The 19,175-nt window shown below is 42.6% G+C and overlaps 1 protein-coding gene across 1 annotated transcript in view; it reads right to left on the bottom strand.

The window, feature by feature from the left end:
* Positions 1-883: 883 nt before the first annotated feature.
* Positions 884-19,175, bottom strand: part of ahcyl2b (adenosylhomocysteinase like 2b) — a 42,680-nt gene continuing 24,388 nt past the window's right edge. Inside the window, exons 2-17 of the mRNA XM_070853596.1 lie at positions 19,001-19,109; positions 12,202-12,345; positions 11,647-11,747; positions 11,448-11,550; positions 11,156-11,250; positions 10,350-10,456; positions 9,818-9,934; positions 9,596-9,659; positions 9,138-9,226; positions 8,974-9,044; positions 7,621-7,715; positions 6,780-6,878; positions 5,093-5,161; positions 4,851-4,929; positions 3,892-4,012; positions 884-2,106 (exon numbers count right to left, since the gene is read on the bottom strand). Coding sequence (XP_070709697.1) covers positions 2,100-2,106; positions 3,892-4,012; positions 4,851-4,929; positions 5,093-5,161; positions 6,780-6,878; positions 7,621-7,715; positions 8,974-9,044; positions 9,138-9,226; positions 9,596-9,659; positions 9,818-9,934; positions 10,350-10,456; positions 11,156-11,250; positions 11,448-11,550; positions 11,647-11,747; positions 12,202-12,345; positions 19,001-19,109 — 1,470 coding nt within the window. The 3' untranslated portion in view covers positions 884-2,099. The remainder of the gene's footprint in view (positions 2,107-3,891; positions 4,013-4,850; positions 4,930-5,092; positions 5,162-6,779; positions 6,879-7,620; positions 7,716-8,973; positions 9,045-9,137; positions 9,227-9,595; positions 9,660-9,817; positions 9,935-10,349; positions 10,457-11,155; positions 11,251-11,447; positions 11,551-11,646; positions 11,748-12,201; positions 12,346-19,000; positions 19,110-19,175) is intronic.

Genomic DNA, 19,175 nt, shown 5'->3' with positions numbered 1-19,175 from the left:
TTAGGTGTCAGTAGTTGGATTTTCTGACATTTTAATGCTAAGCTAAGCTACGTATTTAACATAGAAACAAGTGGAAACAATTTCCTCAACTCTCAGCAAGAAAGCAAACTAGGATATTTCCTACTCCTGGTATCAAACATTATGCACAGTGACGATATTACTGATGTCACAGAAGAACAAAATTGCATGAAAGGTGTAGTCATACATGTATTTTCAGTGCACAGAAGTATTTCTTCACCTGGTGAACAAAGATTTTTGTGCCATTTCTTCCTGTTCAAAAGGTGTAAACTGGTAAAATGCATTTTCCGTATACGGCAAAGTAACTCGTCAGACCTGGATAACGAGCTACCGCATGCAAGTGTGTTTAAGCATTTGATTTCTCTGTGTGATAACAGAGCTGGCAGCCACTTCCAGCAGGTTAGCAGAGAATCTGATTGGATCAGGTGCAGAGCCGGTATAGCGGCAGGGTGCACTCGGCTGTCAGGTGAAATGACTGTCAGGACTTCCTAATTTCCACCGTCAGGTCAGCTGGAGATGAGCGGCTGAGGATGACGACTGTGCAGCTCATTAGAGCGGTAGAAACTAAGCCTTTTAGGTGGGGCAGAAGAAACTAAAATACATCAGGGACAGCAAATTTGGAAATCTTTAAAAAAAAAAAAAAGATGAAAAATCCCTTGAAGAGATGGTAAATGTTTCTTGGAAAGATAAAACATGGTAGAAGTCAGATCCCAGATTTTGTTTTTCAAGCTGAACCCTTTTCCTCTACATCTGTGTGTGAGTACCAATGAGTGGTGGTGTGTATGGTAACTACAGTACATCTTAACAGCACCATACTTTTCATTGAGGACCTGATTGAAGATATCTGTTTAAGTACCGGTCATTTGGTATTTCTGTAAGTATTTTCTGTCACAGTACTCAGGATGAGGGTTTAAGTATATTTATTACACTATCATTAGAACATTTAATTGCTTATCTTTGACATGTTGATTTTTTCCCGAAAAGTAATGATATTAGATGGTGCAGGAGAGAGAAAGATAGAAAAATCTTAATTTCAATATAAATATCTAAATATACAGTATACCCCGTGTAATGATCAGACAACCTGCCATGCTTCTAATACAGTATAGTCAGGGAAAGACTACATGAATAGGTTAGCTCTCATTAGCCCGAAATACTTTTCATTACTTCAACACTGGCGCCACAAGAAGCAGCCAATGAGATGGTTTCACTGTGGCTTTGAGTGACAGGTGAGAAGAACCAGTCACCGTCCAGTCATACTTATAAACAAAGAAAAGTTATGACAAACTACAGGCTGATCTGAAGGGACAGAACGGATAAAAAAAAATGGTTTAAAAACAGACACAATGTTGAATCTCAATGAAACGATCAAATAAAAGACATGATATGATTGGACCCTGAGATCCCGCCTAACACCCTCCCACTAGGTCTAACCCCGCCCTCGCAGTATTACACAAGAGAAAAAACAAGAACAGAATCACAGGTAGAAAAGAAAAGACAACAACAACAAAAAAAAGGACAGGAAAAAGTGTCCGTCACTAAATCTTCAAAGGTCATCTTCATTCACACAGATTTTTTTTTTAATCAAGTTTTTTTTTTTATAGTATATATCTTTTTAGCATCAATAATTTCTTCTTTAATCGTTAAACAATAAAAGATCTGGCAATGGGAAGGAAGGATGGAGGGTTTACATACAACCTGACACACAAATGAGCGTCTAAAGAGAGAGATAATGATGGTGAAATGACGAGTGGAAGGGAAGTAAAACGTCTCCCAGGAGCAGACGTCGGGGAGCTAGCTAACGGCGAATGGCAGAGTTAGAGTTATTGTTATTGTTGTCGAGCATGAATAAATAAAATGACTGCCATAAGCGCAGAGAAAGCCATGCCCCTCTGCACCCCTTTTCCCTCTCGGGCTCAGTCAGAGCTCCTCTCCTCCCCTCCCCCCCCCCTCCCCTGAATATAAAGCAGGCGTGTTGACTGTTCTGTCTGTCTTTCCTTCTGTCCTCCTCCTCCTCCTCTCTAGGAGTCTGTGCCATTCATGGAGTATTAGCATTTCTTCAGTCCAACACCAACACTGGTTTAATACCTTTAGGGGAAAAAGACAGAGCAAGGACGTTAGGATGATAGTCGCTGTAACAGTGTACGGCCGTGTTAGCGGCTCTGTGTGGTTGTGCTTTAAGCTAAATACCAATCATGAACGTATCATAAGAGCTGGACTGAAAATTACACCTCTTCACTTCAATAAGAAATGCTTGTCTGGCACATATCAATAAAAGTTTCTGCCTTCCAGGTTAGGTTTTGGGTTATGTGGCCCACTAAATATGTGCAGTAGTGTCAATCCCATCATGCCTCTGGTCCAGCTGCTAGTGAATGGCTTGTACCATAGTGGTGATATTATTCAGAAGTCTTTTCTGGGCTTTGAAAAAGTTTTACAAAAATTAACCACCATGACTAAAAGCAGAAATTGGAAGCAAGGCTGAGCGGCGGCCCCGTATCCCCTTCTGATAATACATCCATGGGGCTCACAGCAACAATGCCACCATGCTGATGTTAAGCAGGTATTATGTTGACCATGTTCACCATTTTATTTGCACGCTATCTTTTGCTAATTAGAACTCAACACAAAGCACCGCTGAGGCTGCTGAAAATAAAGTTTACAGGTATTTGGTTATAAAACAAGGATTGGACCAATTGTAAATTTGACCAGATGATGGCACTAGAGGGAAAAATCACCAAGTAATGCCAGATTTCATAACAATCCATCCAATTGTTGAGACATTTCTTTTGAATCCACAAATATTAACCTCAAGGTGGCACTACAGAAAAAAACAAAATCCCCAAAGTCATGAGGAATGAATGTCTTTAGAAACCTTCATGAGAATGTTTGCAGAGCTCTTTCAGTCTGGACCAAAGTAGTGGACGGGCTGACTGACAGGAGACACTATGCATGGCTATAAAAAGCCATTAAGGGATTTGGCGTGTTGCTCAGTGGACACAGATAAACAAACAGAGTTCACTCCTGTAAGCTCCAAGGCAAACAAACCTGTCTAGTGTCTCTCCTCAGTCTCTCATTAGCAAAGGGTAATATATAAATTATTCAGGTAGCAGGCTTCTCGTTTAGACAACTGTAGCTAATTAATGTTAAACACTTAATCAGGGTTGGAAAGAGTACTAGAAAAAAAAAAAGAGTAAATGTAATTCCTTACTTCCACCCTTGCCCTGGAGTAACTTGACTAAAAGCCAGAGTGACACTTGGCTGTCAATCTGAGAGACAGATTGTTATTCGAAGTGTCTGCCAACATCACTCCCTACAGAGATAGACCTGTAAGATCCTTTATTGTCTGACCAGAAACAGCAAGTTGGATTGTGCTATTCAAACTCACACAAATACTGTGCTAAATAAGAACTAACTCATTGAGACAGCAGCAGATCGGAAACGTCCATATAAAATTACTGTTTTTGTCAATGGAGTCTGGTGGCTTTGAACCGAGAGATATAACTATTTCTGTGATGATGTTGCAGACACTTTGAATAACAGTCTGAGCCTGTAAGTGGCAAAAACAAGCACTTTTAGTGGAGGTACTTTGATCAGCTGCCAGCAGAGGCAATCCTCTGGACCCATTACAAAAGTGTTTGTACTTAGCAGTCATTTCAAACCCAAAATATGGAAATAACAGGGCCCAGCTTTAAAAATACTGGAGCTATCCTGTAATGTGTCGCATTCAGTCATTCTCACTTTCAGGTTGTAGTTACCACTCAAAGCTGTACAGTTCTCAACAAACAACCCATTACAGATCTCATCTGGATCTCATATTGTAAGTTATTCTTCACTTACAAGTGTTGAAAACTGGACTTAAATTGGTTTTCATACCTATAGTAGTTTGGCTTAAAGGGCCCGTTCTTGTTCAACCCCAGATACTTGGCCTGCTCATCGCTCAGCTCTGTAAGATGTGCATCAAACGTGGGGAGATGTAGGCTGGCCACATACTCATCTGGGGGGGGAAGGAGAGAGGAAGAGCATGTTACCATTCACCAGGCATCTGTGGCTGTGTGAGAGAGTGTGTTCAGATGAGAGACAGGAAGAGAAATAGCAGGGAGGCTCTTAGATGTGCTGTCTCTCCATGTCTCTTCTGTCTTCCTCCTCTTTGTCCCAATCTGCTTTCCTCTCCTCAGCCCTTCCTTTCATCCTCTCTCTCTCTCTCTGTCTCCATCATCCCTCTGTCAGTGTGTGCAGTTGTAGAAGCCCCCGTCACCGACAGGGTGACCTACATTCGGCTCCATGTTTTTCTTTACCATGTTATGTGCTCTGCCCTCACGCTCTGAGGATAAGCTAAGAAACGAAATGCTGTGGGCTGTATGCACGCACACATATGTGCACAGACACACAGGACTCAGTCTACTGTGAACGATGCGCTATCCAGGGAGACGTCTCTGGTCTGAACAGATGAGACAGACTGTGTTGTCTATGGAGATAAATGCAATGTGCCTGCAGGCGCAAAACCAAACTCTGTAATCACTTCCTGTTCATCTCTTTGCTTGGTAGCTACTTAAGTACCAAACAATGTTATTTTTTCCTCTCCCTGGCCTCATATCCCACTGTGGTGTCTTAAACTCGCCTCTTCTGAACTGCTTTTAATGTGTAATTAATGTTGACTGTTCTGTATTTTTAACCTTTTGTAAAGTGTCTTTATGGTTTCTAGAAAAGTGCTCTATAAATAAAATGTGTTGTTATTATGCAATAGGCATTAATATTTCTATTATGTCAGTTTCATGTCATTGCTCACGTTTTACTCCACTGACACATTCTGAAATGAACAAAAAAAATCTTACCCATCTTCTTGGGCAGCAGGTAAACGTCCTGTTTGTAGCGTCCCTCTGGGGCATTGTACAGCTCTATCAGAGCCAGTGCCTGGGCAGAGACACACGAGCGTTACTCACATACACACAACGTCTTGTTTCACGTCTTTATCAGTGATAAACAGAGACAAAGTGAGGGCAATGCACGGAATGCAAAATACAAAGCTAACCATGTGCAATAAAGTAAATGAGAGAGAAGTAGGTCTGGGTTTTACCTGGGTGGTGGCGGTGATGGAGAGCACAAACGTGGGCACAGTGGAACAGCTGAGGTTCAGCAGTCGACCCTGTAGAGGGACAGAATGCAATACAAGGTAAGAGTACATTTAACTTTTTAGGGCTGAGAGAACCAAGTGTCAGGATGTGCAGTCTGGGTGTGATGACATGTCTCAGAAAAGAGAAATGTCAGGTCCCACGTAATGAAATCCAAACATTTAAAACTCATCTCCAACCATTTGTCTTCTCTAATTGTGTTTGTGACTGTCGCTGCTGTCTGCATTGCAGTGAGGGATCCCAAGTGTTGCAGAAAATTAGGTAGTTAGTATGTAAAACTGAAACACTGTGCGGCGAAGAGGAGGGGGAACAGAAACACGACTCATCGAAACACGAACCTTCAATTAGTCCGTCACTCCAATACTCATAAGATGATGTGTGCTTTCCAGAATTTGAATAAGTAAATAAACGCATGAGTGTACAGAGTTACACTGTACAACAAAGAGTATTAAAAAATAGCTCTTCTTTTAAAGAAAACCAGCTATCTAACTCTCTTCAGAAATACAGAATGATGTAGTAATTCTTTAAATACATCCCATTTTTCGAGTGTGTCTATTATTTTTTTTTTTAATCAGTTCCGCTGGAACAGAGAGTGATAGCCGAGGCAGGAGAGGTGAGGATGGAGGAGCCAATCTACTGATGTGGTTTGCTGCTGTTTAATCTTCAGCAGGTTTGAGAGACAACAGGCACCGATGGGCTGGCAGGTTGTCTGTCTGGCCCCGTCAGGCTGCTCTCATTCTGTCATGGCTTCTAACACACACACAAACTGGTGCTTCTATCTTTGTGAGGACTAACGATGACTTAAGGGACTCCCAAGGCCCTTTGCCTGATCTTAACCATCACAACTAAATGCCTAACCCCACCCATTACCCTAACCTTAAACCTAATTCTATCCTTGACCATAAAACAAACTCTTATTGTGTGTTTCAAAAGTTTTTCACACGAGCAAATAACATACAAAGTCAATGCAAACACGCAAATAGACGCGAGAAGATGGAAAATTGCGGAGGGCGAAGCGAGAGACTCAAATCATGCGAATTTGTGATTTTTTTTAAAAGCGAAAAACACGCCTGTCAGAGAGCTCTGGTTCCCCGCAGAGACAGCTTCAGTGAATGTATCCTGGAGGGGAATCTCAGCGCCGACAGGCTCTCCTGTCAGTGAAGCAAACATGTAGCAGCACAGACAGAGTCTGCAGGCACCTGGAGCTTAATGATACCACTTGCAATGCTACATAGAGCGGACAAAGAAGAGGAGAGGGCTGGAGAAAAGCCAGCGAGAAAGTCGAACTACCTGTTAAATTCTGAAAATGTGCATCTGTTACTTGAATCTAGCTTTCAGTTGTACTTTTCTATAAAGCAAGTTAGCACCAGCGTTAGCTCCAGCTCTCACATCACTGTGTTTACTGGTGAGAGTAGTGCGAATAAATAAAAACAATCTGACAAGACAAACATTTGCTTCGTGTTTGGTGGAAACCCACCATTAAACTTAAATGATCCTTTGACGTTGAAATGTCCTCACTTTGTTGGTTAACATCTCTGTAACTACATAATAATCTCAATATCCAAGTAGGAATTTGAGGTACTTATACTAACACGGCCTGTCAAAGTCCTCTGGGTAAGATTGTGTGTGTACCTCAGCCAGCAGCACTATCCTCTTGCCGTCAGGCCAGATGACATGGTCCACCTGAGAACGCACCCTCTCCCATGTGAGTTCAGGAGTCCGCAGGCTTGCCTACGGGACGCACAAAACATCAGCATCAGCAATTATTCATCACTGGTGGAATATTTCCACTTCATATTACTGTCACCCATCTACCATCATTAGCCAACATTTGACTCAGTGCGCTTGGTCTTTTCCACAACTGAAGTACTTTAAGAAGTGAATCACAGCTTCCTCTCGAGTCTGAACTACTTCTGTAATTTACTACTCAAATAAATCCTTCCATTCCTCTCTGTTGCTGTTCCTGGAGCCTGTTTGGCCGTTTTAAGGTCAAGAGAACACAATCAGTGCACCGGGACCTTTACCTTTGTTGCTATTAATTTATGTGATGCAACTTACTTGCTTACTTCAGAAAAACAAATTCCATAAAGCAGCGGGATCATAACCTTCATTAAGGGATCCTCAAAGGTCAAAACAGTAAAGCCAGTAGAGAAAAAAAAAGCTTTACTTTGGTTTTACACACATTGTTAAAGTTTGATGGCTTATTTAAGTCTACTCATCTCATTCTGAGCACGACAGCATTTTATGGCTCAATCTGACCTGTCCGTTACCATGACAACATTCAATGATCGCTGCCCAAGTTCTTCTACATGTTCTTGACAATTCTTGACAGGTCTTCCATCGTGTCTCTTAGCTTGTTTTATTGCATGTTGACCAATCTGCTGTCAAACGTGTTGGATCTGAGCCAGGCCAGTAGCGTGTGTTTAAACATCATTTATGTTACTCGACAAGTTTGTGAAAGTTGATAACTGACCACGTCGATCTCGGTGTTGGAGTGTCCCATGTTGCAGACAATGCAGCCGTTCTTCATGCGGTCGAGGTACTCTCTCACCACCACGTTCTTATTGCCTGATGGAGGAAGAGAAACGAGAAGGAGAAAGACAGACAAGGACAAAAGCACAACAGTGAGAAAGGTCATTTGATTTGGTCTCTTTTTCTTTGTTACATGTTGAAAAGGGGACTAATCTAGGAACTGTATCCATTTCTGTAAAACTGGGTTGATACTGTACATTTAATTACCTCTAACCATTTAACTCTGTTAATTAAGGTTGAAAATGTGATTTAGTGTCTGTCTGCGAGGTGCATCTTTCATCACACGTCTCTAACAGGACTTGCAGCAGCAGTTTTTGATCAAAACTTAAACAGCTCAGCAGAGAGGAAGACCGACTTCCTTACTTCACTGCAGCAACGTTATCAGCGTACGATTCAGAGTTATCAGTCATTTTTCATCCATTTTTAGTTTCAGTTCGTCTCCAGGGTGGGTTTGCTCATACTATGGGGGGTGTTTGTCAGGGGTAAGAACTAAGAAGTTCAGACTTGCTATTACGACATAAACCCAATGCTTTGTGAATGTAGACATGATCCCAGTCATGTAGACATGATCCCAGTCCGTCAGTCTCAGTCAATGTGACTAAAGTGACAAAGACTAAAACTAAAGACATTTCCTATATATATTTTATTTTAGTTAGTTTTATAAGTACACAATAGTTTCAGTTAGGTTTTGCTTTGTAGTCTAGATTTTATTTATTTCTGTAAACAAAACCTCACACCTAGTTTTAGTTTTAAATAACTATAATAACCTTGCAACAAGCTTTCTGAAAATTGCTGCAAGTGTTCTAACAAATAGACCTAAACAGAGCAACTAGAACATGACCTCATTAGAGCTGCTGCTTGTCCTGTTTTATTTATTTTACAGCACTTTTATAACTTCATTAGGAACATCTTACGCCTTCTTCTACCTTATTATCCTCTTATTATCTTTTCTGTTCAATTATAGTCACTCTTAAGAGAGCCCTCTGCTTTCGGCCTGCCAGCAGCATTAGGTAATGAAGCAGAGAGACAAGTAATTCTCTGCTCCAATTAAGTGTTCAGGACGACTCCCTGGCTGCTGAGCTGAGAACCTGATTGGTAACCGTTACACACCGATGAGAACGACTGAATATCTGTCCAGTCATCCTGAACGGACCGTAACAGAATAGGAAGACTGTCTGTCCTTTTGGCTTTTGTGCCTGAACATAATCCACCTAAAACAAATTCCTGTACAGCTGCTGTGAGCTCATTACTCAGCAATGCAATGATCAGAGAGACGCACGGCGGCTGGACCGACCTGTGCAGGTGATGACGATGTCCACTTGTCTGATGACCTCGTTCAGTTTCACCAGCCTGAAGCCGTCCATGCTGCGAGCGGGAAAGAGATGGTAAAGAACGTAAGACTAATGTGACGTCAACCACAGCGGTGAGCCGCAAGAAACTCGACAAGCCGGGTCTTACCAGGCCTGCAAGGCACAGATGGGGTCGATCTCTGTGACGTAGACAATGGAGCCCATGGCTTTGAGGGCGGCGCAGCAGCCTTTTCCCACCTGAGGATGACACACGGGGATGTTATCACGCAGTACAGTAGACAAACTCCCGGCATCAAGGAAACAAGCTTTAATGTTGTGTAGATTGAGTAGATTTCCATTTAAAAGCAGAGCACTCTAATGTACACGTGCTGCCGCTTGCTGTACATTATCCCGCCTATTACACTGCTTCATCCTAAAGAAATCAATACTTTCTGAACTGTGGAAACAAGTATTTTACTTATCCTACGTTATGGATTAGATATAATTACACCTGAACTGTATTTCAGGAGAGCAGAGGTCTAACGTTTAGGGCTTCCAGTAAACAAGCACAGTGTATGAGCCTGTATGAGAAGGAGAAAAACAAAAACAAAAAAAAGTCCTCCATACCTCTCCATATCCACACACCACCACCTGTTTGCCTCCAAACATGACATCAGTGGTCCTCTTCAGGCTAAGGACAAAAACACAATCATTTCAGTGGCAGCCTAATATTTATTCAGACTGTTTGGAGCGGAGAGCAGAAGAGGTGGGTGTAATTACCCAGCAACACTAAATGCTCGAGCAGCGAACATAATCCCTAATAAGGTTAAACAGGAGCCGGTTTCATACCCGTCGAGGATGGACTCCCTGCAGCAGTAGAGGTTGTCAAACTTCTGCTTGGTGACGGAGTCGTTGACGTTCATGGCTGGAACGCACAGCTTCCCTGCCTTGGACAGCTGGTACAACCTACACACACGAAACACACACACATTTAAACAGATGTATGAAAAAGATGTAAGCTAGACTCAGTGACACAGTAAGATACAACAAAATAAATAATTTTTATGTTTACTATTAAGGTTATTTACCATTAAGTAATAAACAAATATGCTACCGTTCTGCTTAACACTCTTACAAACACAGCAATGCTGCATCAGTGATCCCTTTACACTGTTAATGGTGGTAACATTTTCACCACTAGATGGCGATGTTACCACATCAAATACTGTGTGTACGTGAGTCTGCCTCAAATAAAACCAGTTCTCTGTGTTCTAAATGAGAGAAAGGACAAGTAAATGTTTACACCATGTAATATTTCACCAAAAACACTGATGAAGACAGCGGGGCGATGGCAAGGATGTGTGCGTGCTGTGCGTCCCACCTGTGCACACCGGTGACGCTCTCCTCTACAATGCCCTTGATCTTCTTGAACATGTTGGGGTATTTTTTATAGATCCAGTGAGTCAGGTCTCCACCATCATCCAGGATCTGAGAGACAATTGGAGACAAAGACGAGCAGAGTGAATGAGAAAGAGGGAAAGATTGTGTGAGGGGAAATAAAGAGTGAAAAAGAGACAGAATGAGCGAGCAATGCTTGAAAGAGAATCTCAAACTTGTAGGTCATTTACAGGGTCAGTTAAAAGGTCCCATATTATGCCAAATACACTTCTTAATGTCGTCTCAACTTTAAGATATGTCCTCAGTGTGCCTAGAGACTGCCAAACTACTCTCCATGTTTAAATGTGTGTGAAAACATGCCGTTTAGATTTGGCTCCCTTTATGATGTCATGAGGGGATCTGCTGAACATGTGACCTCCTCCGACCCTTCAGCAGACAGACTTTCCCCGCCCACTAAATCCACTTCACTGTCTGTCATTGTTTTCTCCTCACTAACGCCAGCTCCCGGCAACACGAAGAGGTCAAAGCAAAGCAGCAGATTGATCTGTTCCTCTAAAATGGAGCGTATAGAAAGAGGCTGAAAGCAGCTGCCGCAGCCATGTCTGCTGTGTGAAAAGTAATGTGACTTTTAATTATTTAACCATGTAAACCTGTTCTAGTAGGACCTCAAAGTATGAACTTAACAAGGGGCAGAATATGTACCAGACACAGCGTCTGTAGGATGGAAAAAGAAAGAAAAGATACTTTCCCATGCTTAAATGAGTTTTATTTAGAATGTAGGTGCGCTACCATGTTGGGCTGCCAGCCTTCCACGTTGACACAGCGATCGATGCACCACCAGAAGTCATCCTCTGACTCACCCTTCCATGCAAATACACTGAAACCTACAAAGACAGGATGCATTTTATGCCTGGCTGACAGGAAGCGTGAAACAGAAAAAGAATGAACCTGCAGGATCCAGAGCAAGATGTGTGTGTGTGAGTGAGAGGGAATCTGAATGCTATAAGACAGGAGAGGAGGAAGGGGCAGGTGTGTCACACACACACACACACACACACACACACTCCCAGGACAGTCTCACCTCCCTCTGCCAGGGCAGCTGCCACTTCATTCTGGGTGGAGTAGATGTTGCAGGCTGCCCATCTGCACTGAGCCCCCAAAGCCGACAGAGTCTCCATCAGCACCTGAGGAGCAGGGACGAGACCAGAGGGCCACATTTGACTTGGAGTAAAACTGTATTATGTTTGGGCTGCGACTGTGTGTTTTGCATTCCTACTCACAGCAGTCTGGGCAGTGATGTGGGTGCAGCCCACCACCTTGGCGCCGGCGAGGGGTTTCTCCCCCTGGGCTCGCTTCCTCAGAGCCATCAGGGCTGGCATCTCTGACAGAGGAGGAAACACACATAAGTGGATAGAGGAACTCATATCATTTAATCCTTCTAATACTTCATCACTAATCCATCGTCTCATCCAGCTGAAGGAGTTACTGATGCTAAGTGGTGTGTGTGTGTGTGTGTGTGTTCAGTGGGGCCTGCAGGGTTCAGCTGAGCTCTCTGTGTGTTCTGTGAAGCAATTAGGGAATAATATGAATAATGTGTGTCTATGTGTTGGTACTTAAATGGTATTCTCACTTGAAGTGGCAAAGGACATATGGCCACCCAGCACACACACACACTTGAATGAATGTAGTATGTTTGTATTACTGCACTTGTGGTATCACCTTCTACTAAGTGCGTTCCCGTCCACCTGTCCCCCCCCCGACCTGCATCAACCCCCTAAACCACTAACCCTTAACCCCCCTTCACAGTAAGCAGGTGAAGTCCCCTGAAGGTTTACCTTGCTCAGCGATCTCGATCTCTCTGCGTCCAAAGTCGGCCTGTTTGATGTTTTTGATGCAGAAGTCTGCGTTGCCCTTGGAGTTTTTTTGCTGTTTGTCCCGAGGAGACGTCTCATCGTCAGAGCTGTCCGTGTACGATGCCGCTAAAAGAGAAACAGGCACACAGGCAACAGTATTGTCAGTATGTCACACGAATATAAAAACTGAGAGTCTCATGTTGTACTGTTTATTTTGTGTATTTGTACTCTATACTATATATTTGCACTCTTTTCTGCTTTGTACTGCAGCTGCTGCACAATCTTTTCCCTCAGGATCAATAAAGTATAATAAAGTATCAATCTCTATTTATACAGCGCCAATTCATAACAAGCGTTATATCTCAAGACGCCTTCCATAAAGAGCAGGTCTAGACCAAACTCTTTAATTAAGAGAGACCCAACGATTCAAGAATTCAAAATTAAGGATTCAAGAATCCCCACATGAGCAGCATCAGGTATCATATTAAGCAACAGTGGCAGGAAAAACTCCCCTTTAACTGAAAGACACCTCGGACAGTCTGTCAGGGACTTATCTATTGTTTTTCACAGGATTCTTCAGATTTGCCTCAACCTACAAACCCTTTAAAAGGAGGTTTAGATTAGGAGCCTGTGAACATTAGATTTTGATGAACAGCCATTTCTCTCATAACTTTTTTTTAATTCATGATCACTTTCCAAAAACTCACTGAAATGAAACCAGTGACAGCACGTGCTATGGATGGGATGTCTAGCCCATGGGATAATCTGGTTGCTAAACCTAAAGATAAGTGCAACTACACTGCCACAGGGGGCAACATTCATGGACTCAGCTCTGCCAAGTCTGACATTAGACATCTGGCGGACGACCAAAGGTGGACATGAACACATTTGGACACGGGAGTATCATGACGAGTGCTGGCTGACAGAAAAAAGTCTCATATGAAGAGATGATTCCACCTTTCACTCCACTATAGGCGATTGTGCTACCGGTGAGGTAAAACAGTTAAAATATTCTGCTACATAAAAACACTAAATTAATCAAATTGTTCTTCATGTGCTTCCCCCTCAATAATTATGTTTGCAGAGAGCAATCAGAGATGTTAAGGCAGGAGTTTATTGAAGTGTGTAACTTTCCGGGTAAAATGGAACCACAGTTTGTTTTTCGTGCCTTCATGCACCGCTGCCGATGGTCAACAGAGGGACCAACAGGTTCAGCAGACTCATTACGTGGCAGGGAACAGGATCACAGCATCTTTTCAGGGCAGATGGCCTCCATCCAAGCAGATCTGGAGTTAAAAGTACTGATGGACCATTTTTGGTGACACCCATCAGCCAGGCCTAGGGTGATGCATCCTGACACACAGTAGCCTCGGCGCCACAAAGACAAAACATTACAGCCTCAATGTCAGCATGTTGACAACCGGCTCATGGATCAGTCTCCTAATTCCTCCTCCCTTCGCCCTCCTCTGCCTCACTGATAAAACAGAAGCCCTGGTTAAGCCTGGTATTAAATTAACACTCCAGTTAATGCCGTGTCTGCCCCCAGATTTATGTTTTTAACAAACATGGTTAGGTTGAGACAACAGTGCTGCAGCTATTACTTATTGAGCCAACCACTACCAACTACAGCTTTATGAGCAAAGCTACAGTGCCCCTGAAAATGTGTCCACTCATGTAATGAGAGACAAGCTGTCAGTACCTCTATAATCAGTTCACCGGTCTGTATTGTCCTTCCATCCATTTAAAAACAGTTCAATTGATAAGACAACTTTATCCTATCAGTTCTCCCAAAGGTTCTGAAAACTGCAGTTACACGCATAAAAGAATAATAATTTAGAAGCACACCGCAGCAGTGGTGAAAGAAACCTGGGCCCTATTTTTATATATTCAGACTTTAAATGACTGATATGTACAAAAGAAAACTTTTGAAATTGGTCCAGTGGATTGCCTTCAACAAGCGGGCCACAATGGCTGTAATGTCAGCCTATGGGGCAACAGAGCCAGATAATAGAAGCTCCATTAAGACTGTTCGTTTTTGCCACTGACAGGCTGAGATTGTTATTCAAAGTGTCTGACAGCATTACAGAAAGGGTTCCTACAGCGATAGACCTTTTATTTAGCCAGAAATAGCTTGAGCTGCTAAGTCACGAACCATCAAGACCTCTCAGAAGGTGTGGGACAGGTCTGACTTCTGTCCCCAGAGTGAAAACTAAACATGGAGAAGCAGCATTCAGTTTTTAGGCACCACATAACTGGAACACACTCCAAGAAACCCTGAGAGCTGCATCAGGGCTTAAAACCTTTCCAAATTAAATTTGGGACTGCTCATTCATATCATGCACTGCTATTTTTATTCTGGGTTTAATCGGTCTTACTTTATCTTATATTATTTTAATCTATTTTACTGTTTTAGTCATTAAATCCTGTCTGTGACTTTTTATATTGCTTTGTGTTTTTATATCTTGTCTTCACGCCTTTATGTTTTATGCAAAGCACTTCGAATTGCACTGTTAAATGGTTCTACATAACCAAGTTTGCTTTGCCTTACCTCAGCCAGAACTTTAAGTTTTCAAACTGCAGAACAAACAAAATGTGCCTTTGATTTCTTCACTGTAAAATTAAGCCTGTTCTCCCCCCCCCCCAACCCTGCAATTGGGCTTTGGTAGGAACCGAGTTCAATTGATTATAAAGCTGTGTGCAACATCTGAAGGAGCCACTCGAGCCTCTTTCCAGTAGAAGGCTGCAGTAGAATGTAAACACAATACAAAAGTGTTTTTACACAGAGAAAAGAAAGACGTCATCGAGGTATCGTGCACTCTGTGAGATATAAACAGTGGTGTCCACAGCATACGGCAGCATTCTTAGTAAAGAGATGCCTCCACGTCTGGCACCAGCACTGTGAGGTTCCTGTGCTTCAGGCTGACTCACCACACAGGTGCCGTCCTTCTTGTGTAGAGCATGTAAGCGATGCCAATGATACTCCCTCCACCCGCTCTAAATGACCACAGAGCAGTACCAGATAAGACTGGGTTCCTTGCCAGCACTGTAACAATACTCAACTTAAAAATCACGCCGTACTGTTCCAGGAGGGGAAAGGCTTAAAAACAAGAAAGTAATAATCCATGAGGGTACCGTATTCTTTTGAAATCTTTCATCCGTACTGACAGGAGGAAAGGGTGGGGGAGACTGTGAGCCGACGAGATCTTAGGGGTCATGAGGGTGGGTGTACTGATATTTGCAAAAGATACTGGGGCAAAGCCAAAGGCGGTGTGCTGGTAAAGGAAAAATCTTCTACATTCCTCCGGGGAATTGCCCAAAAAAAACCAAGAGAATGATTTCCAGGCTAAAAAGGAGACTTAACTCATTCCACAACTCAAAACTAATACTTAGTCTTGGTACTAGACGATACACGTTATCACAAATTCACAATTTTAGTGCAAACTCTTGTGCACTGAGAGAGTACTCCACAGATCTAACATTGCACTCTGATAATACTGTCGGATACAGAGTGAAGAAACAAAAAGGAAATTTTATGCAGAAACTCATATTTCTCCTCTATTAATCTACTTATCCTCTATGCTTAATAGACCTGGACCACCACATTAGGAAGCAAAATCTACACCAAGGTTCTGGTGTGTTCAGTGTGTCCTCCGCACTGTGGGAACTATCAGAGAAATAAGAAGCACTCTGGTGAAGGAATTATGGGAGGAGACAGCGACTCGGCGGAGCGATGGGAAAAAAAAAAAAGAGCATAAAACAGAGGGTTCAAAAAGAGGGATAAAAGGGCTACACAAGCTTAATATTGACAGCAATGACACACAGCACTCAAATTACAATTGCTGCTAGTAATAGTTAAGACGTTAACAGCACAGATAAAAAATGTGAAGTACACGTAGACTTAGTCATCTTATCGCAATATCTATGAAAAAAAAAAACAAACAAAAAAAACCCGCCAGATCATTATTCATTATTTTAGTCGCAGTCAGACAGCCTCAGGCTGGAGAGGAAGGTTGTTGGGAGGTAGAGTGATTTAATGAGCCCTGATCTGGTTGCAGGAGGGAGGTGAATAAGCGCTGAGGAGAGAGAAAAGTGAAGGGAAGGAAGGAAGAAAAGAGAAAAAGAGAAGCGAGTGTGTTATAGGGGAATTGGGAACAAACCCAGCTCTCACCTTGGAAAGGGACTCGAGTGCCAGTTTTGATCTTAAAGCTGCAAACCCAACACAGAGCTGAATTTAAGAATACAAATACGAAATAAAGAAGATTCAAGCAGGAAAGACTGTGGCGTCTCTTGTAGACTACAAATGTAATTAGCACAAGTGAAGCAACAGTTGTTAAGAATATTTTTCTCAACCACAGAGATGACATGACAATGAATACTAGAAAATACAGAGAAATGCCTTCCCTTTGTAATTAATGTATATTATATTTTAGGCTTCTTCTAATGAGGGTTAAAGGTGCAACACCTTTAAACATTAAATACCAGATAATAAATACAATTATTATTTTTATTATTGTTATTCTATTAGGTAAATATTTATATTTCAAGCCCAACCAAGAGCTAACGTGAACCTGTACTAATACATTGCTAAGCCAGCAAGTGTTATGTCTATGCCACCTGTATTAATTAGAATAAAAAGCAATGAGGGTTTTTTCTTTATGTGCGGGTCAGTCCTCTTCATGGCATGTGCTTCATGGCATAGCTCAGCGCGATTACATCTAGGCCTCTATGTCAGTTCAAGGTCAATAAAACAAACTAAACAATAAAATAACACATTTTTAGGCTGTATTTTCCTTTCCTGGAAAAAGGAAACACAAGGACCTTATATCAACTGACCCCAATCGGATGCTTTCCTACGAAAACATGTGGCGGCCCACAGATGTGCTGATGGGAAGTCAAAGGCCGAAATTTTTCATCTTTTCTCAGTAAAAGCGATGAATACTCACTAGACCTTTTCATCACCGCTGACCTGAGGGGCCCATTACAGCCGTCCACTAATACTGACTGAAAGTCCATTTGTCCATCTGCCATCCATCTGTTTGTCCATCATGTTTTGCCACTAGAAGCGACTGTCCAGGCGGTATCACACACACAGATTAATTCATCATGTTAATGGCGTCATGCCCCGTGAATGACCGTGACACACAGCAGGAATTCGGGGGGCCCTCAAATCCGAAGCAGCTTAAACACTATATGATCATTTCCAAAAACTGCTTTTAGAGTGGCGATGACAAAAAGAGCAAAAGGTTAAGAAGGAGAACAGGATTATTGAGATCAGAGCTCTCTCTCATCTTGATGCTGTGCTGCTTCTCAGTTCTGAAGCTGGAACTCTGTTCTGGTCTTTGCCTCCTGTTAAAGGAATAGTTTGACATTTTGGCAAGTGCAGAATGCTTATTTGCCGTCCTGTGGTCAGCAGCAGCTCTGCCGACTGCCTGGCAACCTCACAGTGGCGACAAGAAGCCACTGTGTCCGTCCAGCATGTAAAACCACCCCATAAAAACATGACTGTGGTGGCTGTGATGTTTATACTTTGGTTTGAACAGACAAATAAAATGTGTTATTTGGTGAAGTTTACGGGTGCTTATAGACAGATTTTAATGGAGTAATGTCCTGTGTCTGTGTGCTGTGATCACAGATTCCTGAATTTCCTCCACTGAATAAACCACTGAAGTCTCCACTGCCTCCATCCAACCTTCTGTGCACCTTGTGCCTCCAGCTGCGCCACCCGGGCTCCTCTGCTTCTACCTCCTCGTCTCTTTCTCCCCGGCCGCTGGCCTCAGCCACAGGATCGAGACTGCATAAAATCTATGTGTGCCTCCTAATGAAATAATAGCCAAAATGGACATCCTCTTGGTTGCCTGGTGAGGTCACCCCATCACTTGACAAAACACTTCCCTGTTTATCTCGTTAGCAGTTTGTCTTGCACACATTTGTCTGAGATGGAGTTGCTTCTGAATCTCTCAAAAAGAACTGAGTGAACAGCAACTGAGTGGTTTTGCTGTCTTGTAAAAATGCTTCCTTTTTCCCTGACGTGTCACAACTAGAACGATCAGTCAATTAACAAAGAAAATGAAGGGGCAACTATTCTCATAATTGATTAAGCTTTTCTGCAATTATACTAAGCACTAATGCCAAACGTTTAATAGTTCCAGCTTCTCAGATTTGGTGCCTATTTTACCATAAATGAAAGTGAATTAAATAAGTTTAATAATATTTGAAATTGATGGTCAAATTAAACAATCAGTTTGAATAATCACCTTGAGCTGAAGGAAAATAAACAGTTTTACCATTTTCTTGCAATTTATAGACCAAATTGTTAATCAGTTTCAGCACTGGAGCAAGTTAGAACACATTTTAACAGCATGCCTAACCCGGAAATGTTACGTATTCAATGACTGAAAAGGGATTTAAAGTGATGGACTATGTCATTCAGACATAGACTGGTGATTCAGTCCAGTTACAACCACACCCAGTGCTGACCAGCTACCGCACCCTCTCTCCAGCAGACCACCAGCAACTAATCCTCTAACACTGACCCACAGTTTAACACAAACCACCGTGTCAGTGTGTGAGTATCAGAGCACAGAGGCGAGCAGGACTCAAAATACAATCAAGCAACGGAAACAGACCAAGTGAGCCAAGTTTTCTCCCACGTGAAAAACTTGCTATATCTTTGGTGTCATAACAAACATAATGGAAACATGTCAGGTCAGCTGGGATGCCTGGTAAATAGTGGGCTGCTGAGAATGAGTGACAGGAAGAGTGTGTGCTGGTGTGTGTTTACCTGAGCTGTAGCTGTCTGTGGAGGACTGGGAGATGGAGCGGGACAGAGAGCGCCGGCCGATCTTGGAGGGACGCTTGTTGAACTCCTGTTTCTGGTCCGCAAACTGGATCTGCTGGTGGAGGGGGAGCAGAAGGGCACGGAGATCAGCACTCGATCCAGACTTTACAGCTATGTT

This window comes from Pempheris klunzingeri, chromosome 22, assembly GCF_042242105.1.
Source record: "Pempheris klunzingeri isolate RE-2024b chromosome 22, fPemKlu1.hap1, whole genome shotgun sequence".
Lineage (NCBI taxonomy): Eukaryota > Metazoa > Chordata > Actinopteri > Acropomatiformes > Pempheridae > Pempheris > Pempheris klunzingeri.
Note: the sequence above shows the minus strand (reverse complement) of the source record. Positions and strands in the feature narration are given on the sequence as shown.